At 41.4% G+C, this 23,880-nt stretch overlaps 1 protein-coding gene across 3 annotated transcripts in view; it reads right to left on the reverse strand.

Annotated features, from left to right (window-relative positions):
• The window catches only part of sbf1 (SET binding factor 1), a 67,852-nt gene that overhangs the window by 13,772 nt on the left and 30,200 nt on the right, over positions 1 to 23,880 (reverse strand). For 2 of the 3 annotated variants that reach the window (XM_017432569.3, XM_017432567.3), the window contains exons 6-25: positions 23,542 to 23,571; positions 20,547 to 20,652; positions 19,203 to 19,335; positions 18,999 to 19,107; positions 16,635 to 16,748; positions 11,295 to 11,372; positions 11,046 to 11,159; positions 10,827 to 10,955; positions 9,889 to 9,987; positions 9,586 to 9,793; positions 7,813 to 7,925; positions 7,070 to 7,219; positions 5,569 to 5,637; positions 5,233 to 5,394; positions 4,868 to 5,133; positions 3,141 to 3,313; positions 2,996 to 3,069; positions 1,230 to 1,422; positions 1,025 to 1,152; positions 745 to 917 (exon numbers count right to left, since the gene is read on the reverse strand). In XM_017432569.3, coding sequence (XP_017288058.1) covers positions 745 to 917; positions 1,025 to 1,152; positions 1,230 to 1,422; positions 2,996 to 3,069; positions 3,141 to 3,313; positions 4,868 to 5,133; positions 5,233 to 5,394; positions 5,569 to 5,637; positions 7,070 to 7,219; positions 7,813 to 7,925; positions 9,586 to 9,793; positions 9,889 to 9,987; positions 10,827 to 10,955; positions 11,046 to 11,159; positions 11,295 to 11,372; positions 16,635 to 16,748; positions 18,999 to 19,107; positions 19,203 to 19,335; positions 20,547 to 20,652; positions 23,542 to 23,571 — 2,621 coding nt within the window. The remainder of the gene's footprint in view (positions 1 to 744; positions 918 to 1,024; positions 1,153 to 1,229; positions 1,423 to 2,995; positions 3,070 to 3,140; positions 3,314 to 4,867; positions 5,134 to 5,232; positions 5,395 to 5,568; positions 5,638 to 7,069; positions 7,220 to 7,812; positions 7,926 to 9,585; positions 9,794 to 9,888; positions 9,988 to 10,826; positions 10,956 to 11,045; positions 11,160 to 11,294; positions 11,373 to 16,634; positions 16,749 to 18,998; positions 19,108 to 19,202; positions 19,336 to 20,546; positions 20,653 to 23,541; positions 23,572 to 23,880) is intronic. The other variant, XM_017432568.3, reaches the window with a different exon arrangement.

The following is a 23,880-nucleotide window of genomic DNA, read 5'->3' on the forward strand; positions in this document are numbered from 1 at the left end:
CTGCTCCGCCGAGAAGCAGCTGGAGGCTGTTAGAAAATACAGCCGTCTTTACAACTGATCCAGCAAAACCTAGAAATTTATGAACTTAAAAAGGTAGTGAAATGGGGAATAACTTGTGGAAGGAGTTCTCACAGTTATTGTGCACGGAGGAAACAGTGCAGAGACGCAGGCAGCTCTCTGTAGCTGTGCTGGAAGGGAGGAAGTACTCCTCAGCTGGGGCAGCATAGAGACAAGTTCCCTGTTCATCCGTTTTCTTTTACCTGCTTGTCCTTCCCGGGTCACGGGGAGCTGGTACCTATCTCCAGCAGTCACTGTGAGAGAGGCCGGGGACAGCCTGTCCGTCACAAGGAGACCACCACAATTTCTGACAAAGTTCCAAATGCCAAAATATCTAAGTCTGTTTATTAAAAATGTGGGTAGGGGGAAGCAAAAATATGGACAGGGAGGAGAAAGTAGAGAAGCTGGTGGGGAGAAACCTGTTCCAGCACTTTGGGATGAGGGAGGGGTTTCCCAGGAGCCGATTTCTTTACTTCTTATGGAGCATGAAGCAGACTTTAGAAGAAGTTTTTCTTCAGTATTTCTGCATTTAAAAGTCATTCTGTTTCAAGATTCAAGAGTTTATTGTCATATGCCCAGCATAAAAGCAGTTACACTGTGCAATGAAATTCTTACTTTGCAGTTTCTCTATTTACCGACATTCTGAGAAATCTGAAAGTTCTGTGCTCTGGAAATTTTGTTTCTTACTTTAAGGACTGGTTCTTGTCCTTGTTCTTGGGCTCCAGCATCTTGGCACTTTGACCCACGGTGAAGGCAAAGGTTCCCTGGACATGCTGAGGATACCGCAGCTTGTGCAGGTGTTTCCTAAAACCTTCTGCTAGATCTGACGCGACCTCCTCGTCAAAGGCAATTTTTATTAGCTACAGATCAGACAGAAAGAGACAAAAAAAGAAAAAAAAAAAGTTCCGTCAGCTGAGAGTTCTTGACGTTTACGGAGCATTTGAGTGCATCGAAGGGATCGGGATACCTGGAAGGTGCAGGATCGTAGCTGGAGCCCCTCCTGAACAAACTGGTCCATGGATAACGTGACCGAGATTCTCTTCTCCTTCGTCAGGGAAGCGATGGGGAAGGAGCGAGTCACTATCTGCTCACCCACTGCAGGAAACAAAACGCAAACGGGAAGATGACCAAACAGGCGTCAGCTAAGAGACCAAAGATTTTCTGTTTCTTACCCAACGGGTCGGTAGGCGTGCCCTTGAAGATAAGGCGGTAGGTGGTCAGGAAGATGGCGCCCTCGGCTGGGAGGAGAGGCGGTCCTCCCATCTGCCCGGTCGACTCGTCTCGGCCATCTGGGATCAGGTGAACTCGCATGCCGTCCATCACCAGCTCCTCACCGGGCAGCAGAGTTGGCCTCAGTAGCTTGGGCTGCACAGAAAAATAAATAAAAATAAGAGCTGCAAAACAAATACATTAAAAAAAAGAACAGACAATCAACACAAGAGGAAACAAGACTTTTCCTCTAATTACCACTATATAGTCCAATACTTTATTTTTTCACTTATTCTGATTAAAAATAAATGTCTAAACCAATCTGAGCAAATAAAGAAGAAAGAAAAATGAGTATGACAACAATGAAGCGCATGTAAGGAAAGAACACGTCAAACAAGAGTCATGCTTTCACAAGCATGCTCGTGTTACTGAAACCTGCATGTGGCTGCATTTCACACACACACACACACACACACCCCCACACATATTATGGAGATTCTGATGGGATTTTGATTTTATAAACAAGAAAATAAACAAACAGTAAGACTGATAACCATATTCCCTTGGCTGTATTTATACACAGTGACTAGGGATGGGCAGTACCTTTCAAACATTAATACTTAGAATGAGTGAATTTGAAGAAATAAAGCACCTATTGTGACCATTTGTATTTTTTTAAACCAGCACCTGGTTATAAGATTATAAAGAGGAAACTACGGTCAGGAGTGAGCTCAGCTTTACTGCCAGTATCTCTGTATCCCCATCTACACTGATCCATTGGACCAATTAAAACGAAGGAATATAAGGGTTTGAGTTGATGGGGACTTGTGCATCGATGGTACAGACCTCTGCTCCAAAAATACAACATGGCAGCACCCAAAAAAAAAACAAAAACCCAGACATTCTGGCTTCAATATAGGCCAGTAAAAGTTAACGGTGTTGCTCCATCCATTTATATTTATGTTGATGTTTTAAACAACTTGTTGCTGTTCTGACACTTGTGTTATATTAATTAGCCATGTGAGGGACAAAAAAAAAAAAGTTGTTGGAAGAAGAATGAACAGATGCAAGTTTAACTTAGGTTTGGAGCAGCGGCTGGTAGATGGACAGGACCAGGAAAACAGGATGGAGGGTCGAATATTCAAAGAAAAAATGAATAATTATCAATGAACCAGAGAAGTGTTTTTAATTACCTTAAAGTGACTAAAGTTAAAAAGTCATTTTGAGTACCAAGACTGATTACAAGACTTGGTGGCTTTCTCTTGAGCACTTAACCACTCTGACCTGAGAAGCGCTGGTATTCCACAGGGAAAATTGAACGAAACAAGAGGAAAATGCCAATTAGATAATTAAAAACTCTAACCAAAGTAAAAGGTGTCACATCAAGCTCAGCATGGTGCCCATCCCTCTCCAACGCACAGCATGCAGGACTAACAGCACCCTTCGGTCTGAAGGCACTTGGCTCTGAAGAAGCTCAAGGAGCTGCAGCAGCCGGGCTGAGCTCCTCCGGCCTCAGCAGAGATCAGTCGGTGCGACGGGGGAGAGCAGTCACCCAGCATGCACTGCTCAGGCGTGCTGCCAGTCACCGCTCTGTCTGTGGCGGACAGACGTACCTGCCGTGACACTGTGAGCCTGAGCTGTAGGGATTGGTGGAGAGGGGAGTGGGCGGGGCTGGCCGGGGTTCAGCATGGCCTTTGTCCAGCGGGACGTAAAAATAGGAATTGGTTACCTTTTGGATCGGAGGCAGTCTTTTACTCTCCCTGTGGACTGCGTCCAGCGTCTCGATGTGCATCTGAACAATATCTGCAGAGACGAGACTCGATGAGCTGTGCTCCCGATAGTCCACACAGAGGTGAGCGAGTGTGACATCATACCTGGGATCATGGTGTGGAGGGCCTTCAGGTGTTCGTTTGTCACGCCGCTCTCATTGCACACCTTGTCCACGAAGCGGTTGATGAAGCGCACCACTGAGTTGGCCACGTCGGAACTTTCTGCGTCTTCAAAGCCACTCTCTGTGTCGTAGCTCTCTGCCATGCTGCCCGCGATACTGCAAAAAAAAAAAAAAAACAACCTGCTCGGAACATTTGGTTCGAAGTGTCAAACGGCCGACTGCACGTGTCGTTACGGTTCCACCGTCAGATCAAACTTTATTTATAAAGCACCTTTCAGACAACGGGGTGTAACACGAAGAGATTTACAGCAGATAAGAAACTAAACAAAACAAAGAAAAGCAACAAATAGGTGAGCATAAAATGAGCCACATACAAGATCATTTAAAGAGACGTTATTATTGTTTTCCTAAAAATAAATATAAAAGTATTTAAAACCTTTTCTCTCATATCAATTACTAAAACCTTTGTTTTGTTGTGACTGAGGCAAAGAAAACTTTCTGCCATTTTTCTGTATTTAAAATAAAACAGCAGTGATTTGTTGTTGGTCATCAGGAGTCACAGTGTTTTAAAGCTGTCGTCATCACAGCTGTGAAAACTGATGCTGTCTCCTGATGAGATTTCCTAATGGCTGCATAAAAAAGATTAAAAAGCACAGGGCCTAAAATTAGTCCCTGTGGAACTCCATATTTAAGTGTATACAGTTTAGATGAATTGCCTGTTCTTATAAATCATTTCCTATCTGTCAGGTATGAGTTAAAACACTTAAGATCAGGTCCAGAGATGCTGAACCTGAGCCTGCCTACTAGAACGATGCGCTTAGGTCTAATAATACCAGTACTGCAGGTGTGTCGCTGTTTCTGTACTGTGTACATTTCCACAAATGTTACAGGTATTCAAACTATCCCATAACAACTAAAAACAACCTTTTCTACAACTTTACCTAAAAATGGCAGGTTTAAAATCTGTTGTAAATCATCCATACTTCTCTTCAGGTGGGGTTTAATGATGGCAGTGTTAAAAGAAAAAGGAAAGACTCCCGGCTGAAGAGAATTAGTGTGTGATGCTGACTCAGCATTCATACTGTTGTTTCCTGTTTTTGGTAAGTTTTTCTTTTCCATCTTACTACTTCTGTGTAGTTTGTGCAACTTTAGCCATTCATATATCAAAACGATCACCTCGTTCAGCAGATGGCAATATGCTTTTTGGTTTTTGTAACTTTTATACTTTCAAAACATTTAACTTTACGAAGATTGTCCTCATACACACAGATCTCTTCAGTTCGTTTAAAATCATTGTTCTCTTTAAAACGTGTTTCAGCATTCTGACTCGATTTGAGTCCTTTTGATAGTCTTGGTTAGCCTTTTACCGTGTTTAGCTTTTAGCTAGCCTTTTGCTACATTAAGTGTACATTTTGCTGTTTTTTGCTCATGTTTTTCTAGTTTTAGTGAACTTTTTGCTACTTTTTAACTTTTAGCTAAAATTTTGTTACTTTTAGCTTCTAGCTAGCTAATTTTAGTCAGTCCTTTGCAACTTTTAGCTAGTGTTTTGCTTCTTTTAGCTTGAACAAACGTATTTGGCATACTTCAGCATTCGCACTGCGTTTTCACAGAAAATGAAATGTGTCTAGTTAGCTGAATTACCCGTGTCCCTCTGTGTGCGCAGAGCACGATCGACTGCACGGGGATGCCGGTCGGACGTTATTCCTTTACCTGTTCGTGACGTAGCTGTTGCTGACGCTCTCCACATCTCCGAGGCCGGTGCTCCTCAGCAGCCGGTTCTTGCTGGTGTCCAGCGGCAGCAGCAGGTAGCTCATCCTGTTGGCGTAGTGGATGGCCTGGCTGAACACCGTGCTCTCCTCCTTCTGCACGCGCTCCATCTGCAGCTCCTTGCTGAGTGTCGGCCACAGCCGGCTCTGCCCCGCTGCCAGCTCCAAGGCACTGATTTCCCTTTTGCTGCCCGGCCCGCCCTGTTGCCCCTGACGACAAACCAGTAACTGTCACTGACTGTCCTCACCGGGAGTAAATCTTTAAAAAAATGTAATATTGTCATTTGTATAATAAGTGTGGTTGCTCACAGAGGTTTTCAGCTGATCTCCATCGTCTGTCTCCATGTACAGAGCCTTGATGTGGTTCTGGACGTCACTGTAGAACATGGCCTCCCAGAACTGCATGGTGGTCCACACCATGTGCTCCTGGACACAGCTGTAGGCAAACTGGGTGATACCTGCCCCCAGTTTCTGTACGACAGAGATACGGAGGCGTGGTTAGGACAGCGCTGAGCTGTCATGAATCGTGTCGCGATTCGGGAACATTTTCTCAGGGGCACTCAGAGGTTTGCTCACTCAGTGAATTACAAAGACACGCACATCAGTAGAAAGACACAGAAATGAGGAAGGCGGTCTGAAACTTACTCTGCAGAAGGCCGTGATGAGAGGAAGCAGGGCTGCTGCGATGCCATGTTCATCCATATGTGAACAGTCCTGCACAGGAGCAGATGCAGTTAGACACGGATCTGTTTCTGGATTCAAACAAACCATTGAGGTTTGAATCCTTTTCGATGAGACGACAGTAACAGTCCACAGCAGCGCTCCTTCTGTTCTACCTGTTACTGTGAGCTGACACTCAGATGTATGGTGGCCAAACAGGGACAAAGACAGTCATGGTCTAGCAGAGGAGCAACACTTGTCCTTTTTTTTTTTTTTTTAAATAATATGTTTTTTAAACAGATGTTTTCAACAAGCTACAACTTAGCCCATGTATTAAATAAACAACCTCATGCAGGATCTCTGTAGTTCAACTAATTGTGTAAATGCTGAGTCAGCTTTCACACCATTGTTGAAATGATTTAGCTCATTCCATAAGTTTTCTGCAATCAAACTACTTCCCTGCATGCATTGTGCTCTTTTAACCATATATGGTCATATGTCAAAACATTCAGCTCAGTCCTGAATAATGTGCAATGTACTTTTAGTACTTTAGACTTTAATACTTTCAAACTATTTGCCTTAATTTACAATTATTTTGGCTTATCATGCTGTATTTATGCTGTATTTGGCTTTTATAGCTACTGTTTTGTTGGATTTAGCTAAAAACTAAAGCCAGCAAAACACTTAGCTGGTTTTAGCTTTTAGCTGATGTTTTGCTGGTTTTAAAGTTTAGCTGCTGTTTTCTGATATTAGCTCTTAGCTTCTATTTTGTTAATATATTTTCGGTAGAGTTTAGCTCCTTTAGCTCTTAGCTACCGTTATGATGTCGATTTAGCTCGTGTTCTGCTTGTTTTAGTTTCTGCTCTGCTTGTTTGAACATTAACTCAGTTTTTCATTCAGCTCTCAGCCTTTTCACTGCTTTTTCCCCCTAAAAATGCTAATTTTTCAAGTTAACCGGACAACATCAGGCTGTCAGGCACCCGTGGCTTTATGAAGAGGAGAAACACAGAAGCATCTCATACTGACCCGTGTCTAACTACAAAGTACAGAAAGAAACCTTTAATGAAAAATAAATAACAAACGTGATTAAAACCTCGTGTTAAGATTTATACAGACATTAGAAAACATGTTTAAAGGAACCATCATGGTCAAACTTATGCATTTCGTTTCTACCCTAAGTGGTTCAACACAAGGTAATTGGACTTTTTTTCTTAATTCAATCACAATAAAAAGGCCTTTAAGGTCACATGAGTCACTGATCCACGTGGAACGACTTATAAACCCAGAACTTCCAACCCACCATGAAAACTGAAGAGGCTTTTAAGATAAAAAGTCATGAAAAATCCAGAGAACCACTTATCATGTTGCCGACTGAGAATCTACACTATTTTTTTTTTCTTTTATATGGATTTTATGAGTAAAACCAGTGGAAAACTCACTGATGGGTTTGACTCTGGCATGCTGAGGTGTAGTTTTGGGCGCTCACCTGTAAGGTGCAGTTCATCATGCGAACAATGTAGTCAAACTGCTGGTCGTCTAGCACGGCTCGGTTCTGAAGGACGTGTTGGTTTAGCTCCTGGGTTAAACAGACTCGGGCCGTGCGACCCTTCAGCGCTCGCAGTACCGCCGGCATTAGCTGGGAACGAAGTGGGAGAGAAAAGTTTAGATCAGGAAAACAAAAGACACAGATTGTGGTCAACAGAGGGGTTTTTTTTGTTTTGTTTACGATTGAACCCCGTCGAACATTATCATTCCATAACGGGAACAAATCTTTTATTCATTCTGAACCACCTCAGCTCAGTTCAGCCTGTTGTTGATTATACGTTAGCATGTAAACCTCTCACAATCAAAATACCAACTAATAAATTCAGAAAGAATTTTAATTTGCTTGAACGGGAAAGGCTCATTTTTCCTGTGCTCTGCCAAGTGCCGTGTGTCTGCGGCCACCACCAACTCAAACACAACCCTGTGACTATTTAAGGTTTTAGATTTGCAAGCAGAAGAAAAGTGTTTTTAGTAGCCTGATGATGGCTCCTGTTGTGTGCTGTCAGGCTGAAAACTAAAGCTCTCTTCAAGGCATGCAGTTACATAATGTAAACACCGAAGATCTACCACTCCAGCTTAGCTCAGCCACTTAAAACTGAACTTTTCTTTTCTCTTTTTAGGTAAAGTTTAAATATAAAGACACTCCCCCGAACAGTTTGGTCATGCAGAGATGAACTCTCCTACCTTCTTGGCCTCCAGCATTTTGTTCTCAAAAATGTACGTGATGCAGTTCCTGACCACCTCCAGTCTGCGAGCGCTGTTGGCCATCACGGTGCTGTTCCTGTCCACCACGTCTCCTGTGGAGACAGAAGAAGACAGCAGATACTCATTTGTCACTGTCACACTGAACTCTACCTCAGCACAGTGAAAGGTTCACACAAGAGGTTTTAGAATCACGACATAGTCAATAAACTTTAGTATTGCATATTCACGTAGTGGTTGCAGGCTTCTCTCCGAGGACTCTTTTTAACACCCGGCATGTCTTCCCGGTCTGACTCACAGGCTTTCACTTCCAAAACAGAGGCCCTGATTCACTAACAGCTTGAGATTTCGAGCTTCCGTCTAATTCACAAAGCAGAGAACTTTACATCTCCGTCCTGGCACAGTGTCTTTCTGCGCTGTGATGAGGTATTATAGCATTTAAAAGGAAAACCCTCCCATATTTATGGAAATAACCAGCTGATAAGCACAGTTTGCAACGTGGATTTACAGTCAAATACTTATCACCTCCTGAGAGCTTGTGTTATTTGTTTTTGAGGAAAAAAGTGAAGAATTTTAACAAGCTGCTGCAATTCTGGCTTCACAAATAGAGGAGGGTAGTGTTGGTCTGAGTCCTTCTACACGGGGACAGGGACTCATCGTGGACCCTGTGGGTCCAGAAGGATTCTTTACAAAATGTATTGAGAAAAAAATAAGAGGAGGCAATGATGATCAATGAAGCTCCTAAGTGGTATCTCACTGACTGGGACAGCTAGCGATGAGTTTGCAAACAGCACTTGTGAGGGAATCTCCCAAATGTTCCAAAACCAAAACAGGTGCAGTCACTGCAGATGTGTCAAACCCTCCAATATGTCTCAAGAGTGTGGGAGCTGTACTTTGACACCTATACAGGAGCTCTTTTCTGACAGACAACATGTCCAGGTCTAAAAGCCCCACTGATGATAAATAATAATACTAAAAAAAAATGGTCCAAATCTGTCCATCATCATTTCTAAAGTGAACTCCAGTAGATTTAATTATAAACATGGGGTACGTAGGTACATAGCTAGCTGCTGGGGGTCCAATTTGAGTGTAAGTGGACAATAAAATAATGTGTGCAGCCAAGAGTACAGTTCTGCGAGTTAGCAACACAAAAATAAAACAGCATTTTAAAAAATTTGGAAGAGTAAAACACGGCCCCGTGGTTTGCTGGTTACAATACGAAAAATTCAGTGAGAGTTTAACAGAAAATTTGCTGATCTTCATGAAATTTTGAGAGTTGCCAACTAGTCTCCAATAGTCCCAGCCCAGTGAGATACTACCTTAAAGATCACTTGTTGATTCAGCAATATCCTGAACGTGATTCCTCTCTGATTCTTACTCTCGATTCCCTCCACAGTAAGATGATTTTAGTGCAGTCGAAGAAGCATCTCCATTCTTCGTCTTTTCTAATAAGAGCTGAAGCTCACTGTGTGAAAACATTATTCTCAGACAGATGGTCATATTTAGCTGTGCAGGGAGGACACGTGTTGATATCAGTCACAAAACAAGTGTATTTGTTTTGTGAGTATGTGAATAAAACTAAATGGCAGGAGAGCTGAGCTGGTTCAGATAACACTCAATAGTGAATCTGAGCATCTCTAAGTGGACCCTACAAAGTGTTTAAGCGGATTTAATGTTGGTCTATTCCTTTGTTCTCTCCTTTCTTTAAAGACTTAACAGCAGCAGATTGGTTTCTGCATCCAACAATCAGCCCACCTAGCGGTGGCCCTGATGGCACCATGCTCTTGACCTCCGCCTTGACCACGGGGGGTGCGTTCTTGAGCTTGGCGGCAGCGTGATCGATGAAGAGCTGCACTGAGACCTCATCCAGAACAGGGAAGGTGGTCTGACTCTGGGAGGTGTTCTGGCTAGTTTCCGACGGCCTCTGGACTTTGTGCATGGCCACAGCGGGGTAGGGGTTCTCCTGGAGAGAGGGAAGGAACAGAAAAATAAAATCAGGTGGAATAAAGAGACACGAGTTTGAATTTCTAAACAGCTGGCGGTGGTTGGAGGACATACGTTTTTGAAGAGCTGCTCTGCCAGCTCCTTGATATGGTTCATGACTTTCCGTGGGCAGGCCTCCTCTTGTCGTATCCGCTCCACCTGGTTGGCAACGAGCTGTGAAAACAGCAAAATTTCCAACAAATCTGAGCATCTCACTGCCATATCACAGCCCAAAAAATGCATCAAGGAAGGGCTTCCTGTGAAGGGAGCGTCTTTGTGTAATGGGACATTCTTCTGTTGGTCCACACAGGAGTCAGGGCATTAATTACTGTTTATTGATCTCTGCATTACATTACTTTTCAACTAATATTTATATCTTAGAAATTACAGTACTATGGAAAAAAATATTTTGAATTTTGAATAGAAATGCCTTTTATACTTGTCTGACAAAGAAACATTCCTTGAGTGAATGTATATCCAGCCAAATTCCATGCTAGAGTTTTAGCTTCTTGGTGACAAACCTTAAAGTTAACAAATGCAAACAACTTTGTAATTTATTGCAAATGTGTGAGAAACTGAAACTTCCTTTTAATAAACAATCAGTCCAGCCTCAGTGTGAAAAAACAAAGTTTAATTCTGGTAGGATTAATGATTTAATGGCTAGTCTGAACATGGCAAAGACTAAAGTGGATTGCTGCCGTCTTAAAACTAGTCCAAATTCCACATTGCAAACCTGATAGTGGTGGAAAAGTTTGAAAAAATTAGTGTTGGCATGAACTGCTGTGACATTTTGGAGACTGAAGTGTTAATCCCAGCTGCGGCTGAACTCATTAGCTCGCCAGATCTGTCTGAAATTATTATTTTTCTCCACATTAAGGCAGTTTAGGAAGCCATCTACAACAGGTAAGACATTTGTAACTTTTGCACAGAAACTAACTTCAATATGGCCAAACTGTCTTTGACAAAAAAAAAAAAAAAAGGTGAGCCGGTGAGCTTTGTGCCAAAAGACTCACATCATCAAACAGGTCAGTGGCTCTGTAGGGAGGACCCCTCTCTGACACGAAGCCTGCGAACGCCATGCCGTCTAACACCTTCGTGAGGAAGTCGTCCTCTGTCAGCGCTCTATGACCCAGAAAGGCCGCCTGTGGAAACATAGCTGACTGTCAGCTTCTCTTTTTTTATCTGTAGACACAAGACAAACTAAAATGCAGCGTTATTTATTGCTCACGTACCTTATGGAAGCGGATCACAGGCTCTGGGTGAATGCGGATTATATGTAAACACCAGCGGTAGCCCTGGAAAAGCCGAGCAAACAGCCACAGGAAGACGGCTCGGATTTCCTTATCCTGGAACATAAACGCAAGTTCAGCTGAAGTGACCTGCTGGCCACCCCTTCCCCAAATATTACTCTCTCTTTAATAAAGCAGACAAATTCCCACAAAGTAACTGGAACAAAGCTAAACAAATGGCTTCTCTCTTACCTGGATCTTGAGAGCAGAGGGTTGTGTTGATTGTGGAGGGAAAGCACGATCTGCAACTTCCAGCTCTGGGTCCAAAACCTTCATTAGCACAAAAAAACCCCACACAGGCGTTATAAATCACAAAGAACATCTCTGCCCTTCTGCTGTTTGAATTCTTGTTCCATTTACAGAACTGACTTGAGACCACTGAGAACATATTCCCGGCCGAAACTTCGTCATATTCAGTGCGTTAAACTTTTCAAATGACTGCTCAGATAAGTAAAGCAGTAATCAGAACATTCTACGTGTGTCTGATGACTAAATTCTTTTCATTTCCTTTTTGTGTTTTATATTTAAACTTGAAACGCTTTCTTTGCATACGTAAAGGCTCTTTTCAAATTTGTTCCAAGCATTGGGGCGGCTGTGGCTCAGTGGTGAGAGCTCAAAAATCTTATCAGCGATGCACATATACAAGTATTGGGGACTAGTTCTGATACCGTGTGAAAGTGTTCGAATACCACAGCAGCAATACCACTTCAAGGCATTCACCTCTCAGTTGAGGAGTCAGGTGGTGGAGGATGAGTAATGTCAGCTGTCTGGATATAGTTGTTTTTGTTGTTGTTGTTGTTTTTTTATTGAGATGACTGTCTTGACTGTCACACACCTTACCAGCTGGTGGCAGCAGTGTACCATAAAGTTGCTTTCTGACCATTAATAAACACCCAAAGAAAAGAGACTGTGTGCAGGTACACAAAATTGTTAAGAGTTCCTTTCACTGGAACTAAGTGGCCGAGCCCAACTCCTGAAAAACAACCCCACACCATGATCCTCCCTCCATCAAACTACACTTGAACTGTTCTCCTCATCCATCGGAGATTGCCAGACAGAGAAGCGTGATTTGTTCCTCAAGACTGGACTTATTGCACAGGTAGCATCCTATCATGGTACCAGGCTGGAATTCACTGAGCTCCTGAGAGCGACCCATTCTTTCATTAATGTTTGTAGAAGCAGTCTGCATATCTAGGAGCTTGATTTTATACACCTGTGGCCATGGAAGAGATTGGAACACCTAAAATCCAATGATTTGGACGGGTGACTGAATACTTTTGGAAATATATTGTATTTCAAAGTGAATGATTGAGCAGAAGAGGGCCCTGGGAATACACTGGTCTGAGCAGGAGCGTTCCGACAATCTCACCACTAAGCCCCTGTTAACAGTATGAAGGCCCCCATCATCATCATGATCGTCAAGCTGAAAAAGGACATTATTAAAAAGCATGAAAGGGGCATAGAAGTTATTGACCTCAGAAAGCTGTTAGCAGCCACCTGGACTGTTAGTGTCGAGCCGGGCCGGCTGCCGCCATCGGTCTACACAATTCTGAGGAAAGGGGACGAAACGGAGAGATTTGATACAGCCGAAACTGACTGCGTTCATCAGAATCTTCCACCCTGGGGACATTGATGAGCCAGAAAAGCTGCTCAACAAGTAGAAGGTGCCAACAGTCTCTGAGGAAGGTGAAAAGCTAATGGTAGGCTAACGCTTGAAAACAGTGACTTCTGTGGCGTGTCTCCACTCGTGCTGCTGTGAGCCGAATGACTTAAAGACGTGTGTGACAGAAACCCTGTTCATGCTTTCCTAATATTGTTTACATTTCAACTTTTAACAATGCTACTGGAGAGGTTGGGCCTCTGCTATGCTGAAAATGTCTGCGGTGGTGACCATTAAATGCGACAAACATTAAAAAAAAAAAATTCTGTTTGATGATGGCTGGTTTTTATGAGACTTTTTGTTTTTTTAAATGGGAAAAAACTGCTTAAAATACAAATTTTCAATATACAAACCACCTGTTGGATTTGATTAAATGTGTAATTAGAGATTCTGCTAATTGTAAGAAGTGTTATGGCCTTTATTAGTACTCGTACTAATTCTTACCAGTTATTAGTACTTTTTGGTACTCTTTATTGGCAAATACTCAAATATAAGTAGTCGTACTTCTATTTAAAAAAAACATGTTATTGGTGAATCTTTAGATAAATATTTTCTGGACCACAGAATCAAAATAAATCCAGATAACTGTAAGGAGAGCAAAGGGCCTAAGCCGCGGTTTATGGTTGCTGCCCAACAATCAAGTGAATCACTGAACCAAGCCAGGCCATTTCACAAATTAAGCCCTGATCAGATTTCTGTTTTACAATTATCCGTTCAAATGTCACCGTGAAGTAAACAAGATCAGTTTTGTTGGTATGATAAGTTAGTCGAGCTCACAGGAAAGTTTGCCTGAGGCCTGCTGGCTGAAGACAAAGACCTCTAACACAGTAAACTCTTCTTTGACACGCTGATGAGGAGCAAGCGTCACAACGCAAAGCAGTCTCCAGGTTCAAAGTCATCCAGTACACACGTCAACTACTGAGAGAAACAAAAACAAGCAGGACGACCCCAGAATTTCACAACACCACGATTCTTTTTCGGTCTATTTTTAGTCCTAATATCTGAGGCATTTGGAGGATAACCAGAGTCAGTGGATCTTAGTTCAGGGTCCTCCCTGAAAAGACTTTGACACAGAAAATTACGCTGGAGATTTACAAGCATTACATTGAATACTTAAACGGGGGGAGTGGGGATATGAAACAATTCATTGTGCAATCAAGGGGTTAGCTCAGATTAAAACAGAAGTCAGTGTGGTGAGGTGAGGTAGATACGAACACCACGATTCATCAAGTGTTTGAGTGTGTGTTCACCTGCCCCCCGGTTCCAGTTCCAACAACTAAGGTCCGACTCGCCGCGCTGCAGAAGTCGAGACAACAACCGTATGGTTTTGTTAAAGACGAAATCACCCAAGGGGGCTGCCACACCCTGCTGACAAGGACCAGCAGTATTCTTGTGCTGCCAACTCCCCGGGGTGGCGCGTAAAGTTTCAAAACCATTTTTTCAGGCTTGTAAAAAGTGACGAACGGTGAGAGAGATGTACAAGAACCGTAACCTCTCTGTGATTCAGCACAACGAGAGAATTAGACTGATCAGAATGACATCACAGTTTTGGTTCAAACAAAAACATGCGGTGCATTTTTGTTCATGCTTGAGCCTTGTTTCATAAGAAGCAGATATTCACTGTGTGCTTGAATTAATGTATGCTGACAACAAGCCTCAGACAAGCCTGTTCTGATTTATTTTGGTGTTAACCTTTAGGTTGGTGTGGCTAACAATCTTGCTTTATCTATTTATTGTGCATCTTAGGGAGGTCAGAGGTCTTGATAAAAGTAGCATTTCATATTATTTATAATTTACTGCTTTTATCCTGTGCTAATCTCTAATCTAACTGCAGTGAAAGCTCCAAACTCCAAGATATTATTCATAAAAAAATAATCCTGCAGTAAAACGCTGCAGAGAGATATGTATCAGATCGTTTTACTGTTTTCCAACTAGCCGTTTTCTCAGAAACAAACACAATAAATACTGCCGTGGGAAGATCCTGATAATATCAAAAGATTTTGGCTCTTCGTACAGCATCCTAAAACACATATTTGCTAGGTCTTAGCTAGGAATGCCAACTCGAGCCTCTGCCAAGTAAACAAGTCTGACTTTTTGCCTCAGAAACATAACAGAAGAAAATCCTGCCTTGTGCCAGCGGTTTGTTTTACAACAAATTAATCAAGACTTCCTTCGTAAAGAGAAAATATTCAGGCAAAATGATACAGTCTCTTTGAAATGTGACTGCAGTCATAACACCAGCTAACAGAAGGGACTACTAGAGTTGTTTCCCTCGAATAATCAATCAATTAAATGATAAATGGGCTACATTTGATTTTACATAAAGCTGCTGCACAGGTGATACTGGGTTATTAATAAAGTGTTAATGACTCACCTTCTACCACATCAAATTTTAGCTCAATAGCTATAAAAGGGACTCAGTTGGAGACATGTTTGTGTTGGCTATTGTCAATTAGCTGTGGTGGCCATCTTGAATTGGATCGGCTTTAAAAGCTAATCAGTTGTAGATGTACATCCATTGTTATTTTCTGAGTTTCCCTAAAATCAATCAATCAATTTATTGCCCACCTTCACCTTTAGATAGCGTCGTTCTAAATCACCTTGCCTCAGCAGGCCTCAGATTAGAAATGAAAATCTCTAAAAACCAACAATGTTGCAAAAAGGAGGGGACGCTCCTTTACTTTACCAAAAACTGAGCCCATGTGCAGAAATGGTGGGAAAAACAAGGTTTTTTGTGCATGGCCACAGCGGGGTATTTTTCTGTATGACCTCACATTGGTCGACCCACTCTTCTGTACAGTGTTGCTTCAGTTCATTGAGATCAGCAAATTGAACATCGATTGTACCGTAGTTTTAGTTTTCTGTTTGAGTTTGTTGTCTTACAGCAAATTTATCTGTTCAGGATATTTCTGGTACTCCCATTCAAAAGTCTTTATTTCCACCACGACATTTTGTTATTGTGTTTTGACGTTTATTAGTGTTTAAATGCCCTCACCATGAACTCTGTAAAGGAGAATGGAATTAAATGTTTTCATGACTGCCATATAAGTCTGTAAAACAACACTAGAGGTGATTTATACAGTATCAGATGTGAAATGAAATATACCTGTGGGGGTCATAAATGAGATATTTAAGTAAAAGCACCCAACTTCAAGACATGGATGACCCAATATTTAGAATCAACCCATTATGCAAAACTGAGTCCCTGAAAAACTAACAGCATATCCAGTAAACTGAAATAAAACACTGTGAGAGGGTCTTAAAGTCAACACACCTGAGATTACTTTGTACAATGACTAACTTCAAATTACGTATTTTTTTTTTTTTAGCAACAGAGGTGGGAAGAAACGCATGCAGATACCGATATCAAAATTAGAAAAAAAGGAAGCTTTACACACGCAAACAAAAGAGCGTTTCTCAGAACGGGCTGGTATTAGTATCCAGAAAGTGGCTGCAGATGCAGGAAGTAATCTGGGTTTATTTGAACTGGTTGATATGAAGACAAAGCAGCATTTGGGTAGAACTTGATGGCTAAATCCAAAGATGAGGATAATGTGGCTTCAACTGCGTTGAACCACAATTCAAAAGCAATGACTGCTTTTCATAAACATCTTAGAGAGCCCAAAATGTCCCTCCTAAATAATAATGTACAAAAAAAAAATTAAACACAGAAAGTAATCACTATAAATAACCTTTAGTCTAAAACAAATATTGCAAAAACGTAGAAGGAAAAGTAATCCAGGAGGATATTCCTAGCATTTTCTCTCATAAAACAGAACAGGGGAATTTAGTGCTTTATGGAAACCACCCAGCCCACAATCTTAAGACTTCCCAGCATTCATCAGCAGGTTTTTAACAACAGTTTTTTTTACCATGGAGAGTGCAGTCTGGGTCTGCTGCAGGAGAGGCTCGGGCAGCAGGGAGATGTGAACACATTCAGGGATGGTAATTGTGCCTCCGTCCAGGTCAGCGATGATTACGTCCAACTGATAACACACAAACACAGAAACACTGGTCATCTCCACCTCTGGTAGGGCAGGCTGAGACGATTACAGTGGCTGAAGGACAGCAGCTGAGATAAAGAAGGTCGTTTCTCTCATCAGCTGCTCACTGCACAATGCCACCCATCGAACAACAACAGCCTCACATTAAAACAGGTTTTCACTGTAGACAGAGCAGCGGCCCAGATGATGGCCTCTGGCCCTGATGACTGTTCATACACTGATAACAACTAGGTGGTGGTTGTGGGCTGAGGAAATGGCTCCATCGGGGCAGCTGCAGTTACACACGTTTACTAAGAGTGCTCATTACACTTTCAATAGCTTATAAAAGGAGAGACAAGAAAATTTCTAGAAAATTTTAAAAAGGAGAGACAACACAGCTTCAACATAACCTTATAATAATCTAAACTAAGAATAAAATATCTACATTTTGACATATGAACTGTATAGGAAGTGCAAAGAGAACCAAGCGCAAAAGAAATGTTAAAGTTGCTGCCGGTGGCTCATTATGGCCGCCATGGTTACAACACACCTGGGTCTGTCACTCCCTGAGTGCAAAGATAAAGAGAGGTGGACAGAAACTGACTAAAAAAATATCTTCAAACAAATAAAATTGCTGTACGGAAACTAAGTTAGATCCTAAAAATTCTTAAATCCTGAGCGACAGAAGACTGATGATCACACGAGAATTTTTATGTTTCTTTAGTGTTTTATGAAGGAAATATGACAAGTTAAAAAAGGCCCTTCACTTTCAGTTTTAAGAGACTATTTTGTAGGAAATATATAGTTGAAGTCTATGGAAGCTTGGGTGTGAACTCTATGCGCTATGAGGGGATTTGAGAGAAAATGGTGAGTCCTTCAGCGGTGAGAGACACACTGGCTGAAAGAAGACAAAAATGAAAAAAAAAACTTGTGGGAGTTAAAAGAGTTTGAAAAAGTTTTAGACAGCTCAAAAGTTGCAGTGTGTGTCATCATCAACTGTCAGTTCAACATTCTGTGGAAAAATGTGTAGGAATCGTAAAAACTCTAACTGTGATTGTGGAAAAACAACCCAAAACAGCTCAGACAAGTAAAGTCCAACCTTTACATTTAAATTTTGAATGCTGTTTTCACTGTGAAGTATGTCTGAACTGCAGAGCTCCAAAGGGGGCTGGGTTTTCTCATTTTGTCACAATCCCATTGATCTCCATTATTTTTTTTCTTACAGGTTTTTGTGAACTTTGCCTACGTTTTATTTAGCACACTATTCCTGATCAAACTGCATGTTTCTGTGTTTGATTTGCAAGACGAAAACTTTAAACATAATAGTAATAAGGGTGCTTCAACGCCTATACATTGGCACCATTAATTTTAAGACAGACTAATTATTTTCATGTGTATTGTTATAACTATGAAGTTTATAATAACTCTGGTTTCAGCCTCGTATGAATCTAAAAGGTTTGTATTTTACAAGCAGCCAGTTGGCTTAAGAAAAGGTTTACTAAAAGGCAGCTGAATCGTTGCTTAACAGGTCAGAGGGAGCAGCATGAAACTTAGTCCGCTGTAATCAAAGCCCACATCAGAGTGAATGCAGGTCCATCCCAGGGCTTCTCCTTCTCTGTCTGCTTCTGGTCTAACAAGCCTTTCACCTTTAAACACTGAGATTAGAGCCAGTTTTCACATGGATCATATTTCTGCCACACAAAACCCGGAGCAGGTGTTCATCATGAATCCAGCGCGCCGAGTTTCTCTGATGCTGCTTGTTTGTTTAATGCTGACAGGATGCACCCACCCTGTGGAGCTGCCATTTCTGAATGTCCTCTGGGATCAATAAGGCAAAGCAAGTAAGTAAAAACACAAGTAATTATGCATCAATCTATCGATCTAGTCATTAAGATAGGTGTGTGTGGCAAAACATTTTCATCTGCTTTGGGCTGCATCTCAAAAGCAGAATGAATGTGGTTGTCAAAAAAAGAGCCACCACCTTCCAAAAAACAAAACATACAAAATCTTCATCACACCAGTGCGAATATATCACCAATCGTCTGTTGCTGGACTGACAACAGCTGATTGAAACAGCATTACTGACCAACCCTAATTTACCTTTGAAAGAATACTTCCTATATTTAAATTTGTGAGCACATTGATTATATCTTGCTCATCATTCACATCAGTTTATCTTTGACACCGTCAGAGTTTACCATTTCTTCTGAAACAAATGTCTCATTTTTTTACACTACAGCAACGAAAACCTACCAGTTCTTGTGTCTCAGAGCGAAAGAATGAATTGACACCTATAATGAAGGGGGTGGGAGTGCTCAAGACCTCTAGTAGTTTTCCAGGCAAGATGGGAACGTAGGTAAAACTGAGAAAACACAAACAAGAGGAGGTTTAATACGTAAACCACTGTGAGCCATGTTGACACAGCTTTGCATCAGCCTCGGATGAATGGGATCACACCTATATTTCAGCGGGAACATGATGGCCAGAAGACCTCGGCATGCGTCGGTTAGCCTTTGGTAGCTGCTGGACAGGAACAAGATCTTGTGTTCTGTCAGAGCAGCACAGAACAGATAGAGCACATTGACTATACCTGAGGAGAAAAAGCACAAAAACAACATCAAGGAGGGTGTGAGAGGTAGAACAATGTTTAATAAAGAAAGCATCCAAATTAATCAAACTGCTCTTGGACAATGAGGCAAGTGGTTATGCAAATCAGTGAGTTTTTATTTTATAATAAATTGTCAAAAGTAACTCTAAGTGCTGCCAGTAATTCCTTGTGAATCCTTTCTGAAGTATTGAGGGAGAAAACAATCAGAGAACAGTCAGATGTCTCGTCCAGTCCGAGCTTTAGTTTTATAACAAAAATATTTGTAAAAAAAAAAAAAAAGTAAAGTACCATTCCATTTGTTCGAGCTTGAAAGCCACCCAGAGTATGTGTTGAGGAAGACTCAGCTACTACCATGTCACATTTTAGTCAGTTTTTACAGATATTAATGAATTACAGTCCTTTCTGAGCTGGCTAAAGTTGATTAGCGATGGTGAACATTTTGAACTGAGATGACTCTAAAAGATAAGTTATAAATGCATATCCATTGATTACTCTCTGAAAGTGAACCTAAAATCTGTCCAGTGGTTTTTCTGTGATATTTTGCTGGCAGACAAACAGGGTTGACTCTAACGGTTAATGCCAAAGTTCAAAGCAAAGATGACATGCAATGTGTAGCTCTTGAAATAAATGATAAATGGACTGTATTTATATAACATGTTTCTAGCTAACCAAGCTACTCAAAGCTCTTTACAACCCAATCTGTGCTCTTATTTACCACACACACATTCATACAGCACTCTGCTACACAAAGCTAATCCAAATCAATCATCCTATAGAGTCTAATCAGTGCTTTAGATTACATTCATACACTGATGGGGCACATGGGAGGCACTGAGCGGTTCGGTGTCTTGCCCCAGGACACTGCAGACGGCCAGGAATCAAACCTCGAACCACTGAGCCACAGCCACCCCCAAAATTACATGCTCAACTACTGCTACACAAAATTTTAGCTCAATATCTGTAAAATTGAGTTTTACACAGTTTTCTGTTTTCTAAAGTTGATTAGCTGTGGCAGCCATCTTTAGTTGAAGTGAGTCCAAAAGTTATTTAGTTGTAGATGTACATTCAGTGATTACTTCCTGCAAGTTTCATTAAAATTCATCCAGTGGTTCATAAGACATTCTAGTAAAAACGTTACTGTTCGCCTTTCAGAAACGAGCGACAGCACTTCAGATTAACTTATCTGTTCGTACCAAGCTGCCTGAACAGCTGAGCCACACTGCAGCCGCTGACAGGAAGGGAGTCGTTGATGGGAGTCTGGATGACTTGCCGGTCACCAGCGCCTAATGTTATAGTTCTCTGTAGATTAAAAGAGGAGAGAGAAGAAAAGAGAAGAATTAAAAAGGGGGGGGGGGGGACAAAACCACAAAACAAGTGTTTTCCAGAAAATCTGAGTGGTTTAATCACGGTTGAGCGTGCCCAGAAAGCAGCGTGAATCAGAGGCAGAGAGATGGAGAATCCGAGGAGCTTAGCAGGAAGGTGACAAATAAAACCCAAGCCATTCCAGCTGATCAGGATGTGAATGAGGCTGCGAAGGACTCCATGCCAACGACCTTACTGCAGAACACCAGTAACACCTGAACAAAGAGCCTTGATGAACAACGGAAATCCCAAAGACGAGGCAGCTGTCATGCGTTGATAGTTCTCCTGAAGTTTAATTTGGAAAGGGATGAACTGATGTGTCTATGGATAATTCAGTGAAACCTGTCATATGTGTCCCGAGTTAACCTTGAGCTCTAGAGCTCGTAACACAGAAAAAAAAAGACTGATTGGGTTTTTGTTAATGAAAGGACATTAAGAAGAGAGTCCAGATGATTTAGGCCAGCGGTGTCCAATCCTGGTCCTCGAGGGCCACTATACTGCATGTTTTAGATGAAGATCTGCTGAAGTGCAGGGACACAAGTTCTGCAGAAGCCTGCAATCGCTCAGTCATTCAAATCAGGTGTGTCACAGCAGAGAAACACCTAAAACATACAGGATAGTGGCTCTCCAAAAGTAGGATTGGACACCAGTGATTTAGGCAAATTCACAAATCAATAGTCAGGAAAAACAAAAACATATGAAAGTACAGATAAGAAGTGACATTCAGGAGACTGCTTGAAATCAAATCAGCAGATCGGAGGACACGGATTCTGTCAAACATGAGGAAGTTTAAATGAACACAGAATCCAAAGACGTTCCACGTGAAGCCAGTCAGTATGTCTGCTGAGGCTTTCCAGGAAAGAGTGCAGCCTTGTCTCATGCGCAGCACCGATTGTGAGCCACAGATTAGCAATGAAATACTGTGATCCAACATCTGATCATCTGGGTGCTTAAAAACATAATAAAGAATGAGTGAGACTTGTCATGAAGTGTGAAGTGTGTGTTTTATAAACTCATCTCTGTACACTTTCACATGGCTGAGGGGCTACTGGTTTTACCTGTTACTCGGCCAGTAGTTTATCCAGAAGTCAACAAAAATAAAAGGCTGGCTAACATGCTCCAACATGAACTCAGTGCTTATTACTCAAGATAACAGTCAACACGACAGTGTAAAGTAGTCAAAAAGATCACTGGCCCAAACATGCAATTTCTTGTTCTAATTTTTTAGTAGATGAGGTTTCTCATATTTAGAATATGCTGTTTCTGGTGCCTCATGTACGAAGAGTGCGAACACAAAAAAGTGGCATACGCCCTTTGCCACGCAAAAGTTCAGATGTATCAATGTATCGCCAACTACATAGATGGTGAATGCACATTTCTACAGGTTTTGGTCATTTGGCAACACTTAGAGGATGCTGGGAAACTGTTACTAATGTGAAAACAACTATTGGTCACAGCTGAGGGGTATACTACGAACTGAGATTTCCAGCTTCGCCAGATATGTTGAGCTGTAAGTCAGAGTGCTCAGTGTTACGAAGGAGGATCTGTTTGAGCGTGGCTAGATCGCTATGGTAACAGTCTTATTAACTGTCAGTGAGAAATGCAACCCGCTTACTTACTTTGTTCTTATTTGTATCACAAAGAGCATTTATTACACAGTAGGTTGTAACATAGTTTTCTCCAGTTCCAAAACATTTAAAATAAATGTTGGATTGTCTAAGTAAAAATAAAAAAAATATTCTGATTTGATTTGATTGATGGAGTGATTTGCAGATTATAGGATAGAGTCAGAGCTAAACAAACCTCTTGATGTTGGAGTTAAAAGTTGAAGAACTAGTGGCCTAGAGGTTCAAGTGAGAATGGTCCTGATTTATGCTGGTTAAACACCACTTCAAAGTGTTCTACTAAGCCACCGAGTGTCTGAGTTTACAGTAATTATGTGAATAAACTTGCAACGTCTAAAATGCCTCAGCCTCAGAAGTGCACATCCAGTGCACGTGTGCATTCATTTACAATAATAATGTGTAATCTATGTAAGTAGTGTCCAACACAAATGGATGACAGGTGAAGGACGGCTATCCTCCTTTTCCCTTCCATCTTTATGCCTGACTACATTTTTTATAACTTCTGCAGGTGTGGGCTGCTCTGACCACATCAGCTGCAAGCACCGTCACTCCTCTTGTGCTCAGCGCTAATGCCAGAGGACAATGTGCCAAACACAGCACTTTACCGCTACCTTCATCAGTAGCACTTCTTACTCCCATTTCAATAAATTCCTCTTTTTTTCTGCATGTAGACATCATTTTTGATCATGCAGAGAGAAGAATCATGTAAATGGCATGCTGCCTTTGCATCCATTTGCACATTTAAATAGAGGTGCATCAAGAGATGGTGTTTCAAGTGTGCACAGGTCCACCTTAATCTGGATGTTCAGAGGAAATGTTTGGATTCATGTTTACGCATTTTTATACATCTGGATTGTTTTGTGTGTACAACTTTTTCTCAAATTAAGCGTATGCCATGTTTCAGTAGAAAATCTACACGTCTTTGTACATGAAGCGCCTGGTTCTTTTGAACTACACTGATGTGAGAGTAAATAACGGCATGTGAACTTTTAGCACTTTTCAGAATCAAACCTATAATGATTTGCACATTTCTTATGCTGCATGTTAAAATCAGTTGTTGGTCACAGACTGAAAGCATCTTAAATAGTTCTCCTCCAACAGGAGCTGGGAGTGAATTGATCCAAGGAAATGGGTGGAGAGAAGGAAGCTGAGAAAGCTGATTGGTAGTGGGAAGTGGGGTAACGAAGTCAAGTTGGCATACCAAACTCTCCTCTCTTTCCTCGTGGCTCGGCTACAGACACACACACATGCATCCATACACATACACAGAGCAGGATAGAACACAGGTTAGAAACAATACCAAGTGAAGGCACAGGATGCCCTAACTTGATAACAACATGACAGTCATGGCGAAACAAATAAGCTGCACAAACATTAACATAATAAACATGAACTGTACAATATGGGAAAATATGTGATGAGGGCAACATTAAATATGAAACACACATGCAAAATAAATGACATTACAAATTAAATTACATTAGGTTCAGTAAAAACTACCAACAGAAAGAAAGGAAAAAGCAAAATCTGTTACTTTTAC

Source organism: Kryptolebias marmoratus, linkage group LG18, assembly GCF_001649575.2.
Source record: "Kryptolebias marmoratus isolate JLee-2015 linkage group LG18, ASM164957v2, whole genome shotgun sequence".
NCBI classification, from domain to species: Eukaryota; Metazoa; Chordata; class Actinopteri; order Cyprinodontiformes; family Rivulidae; genus Kryptolebias; species Kryptolebias marmoratus.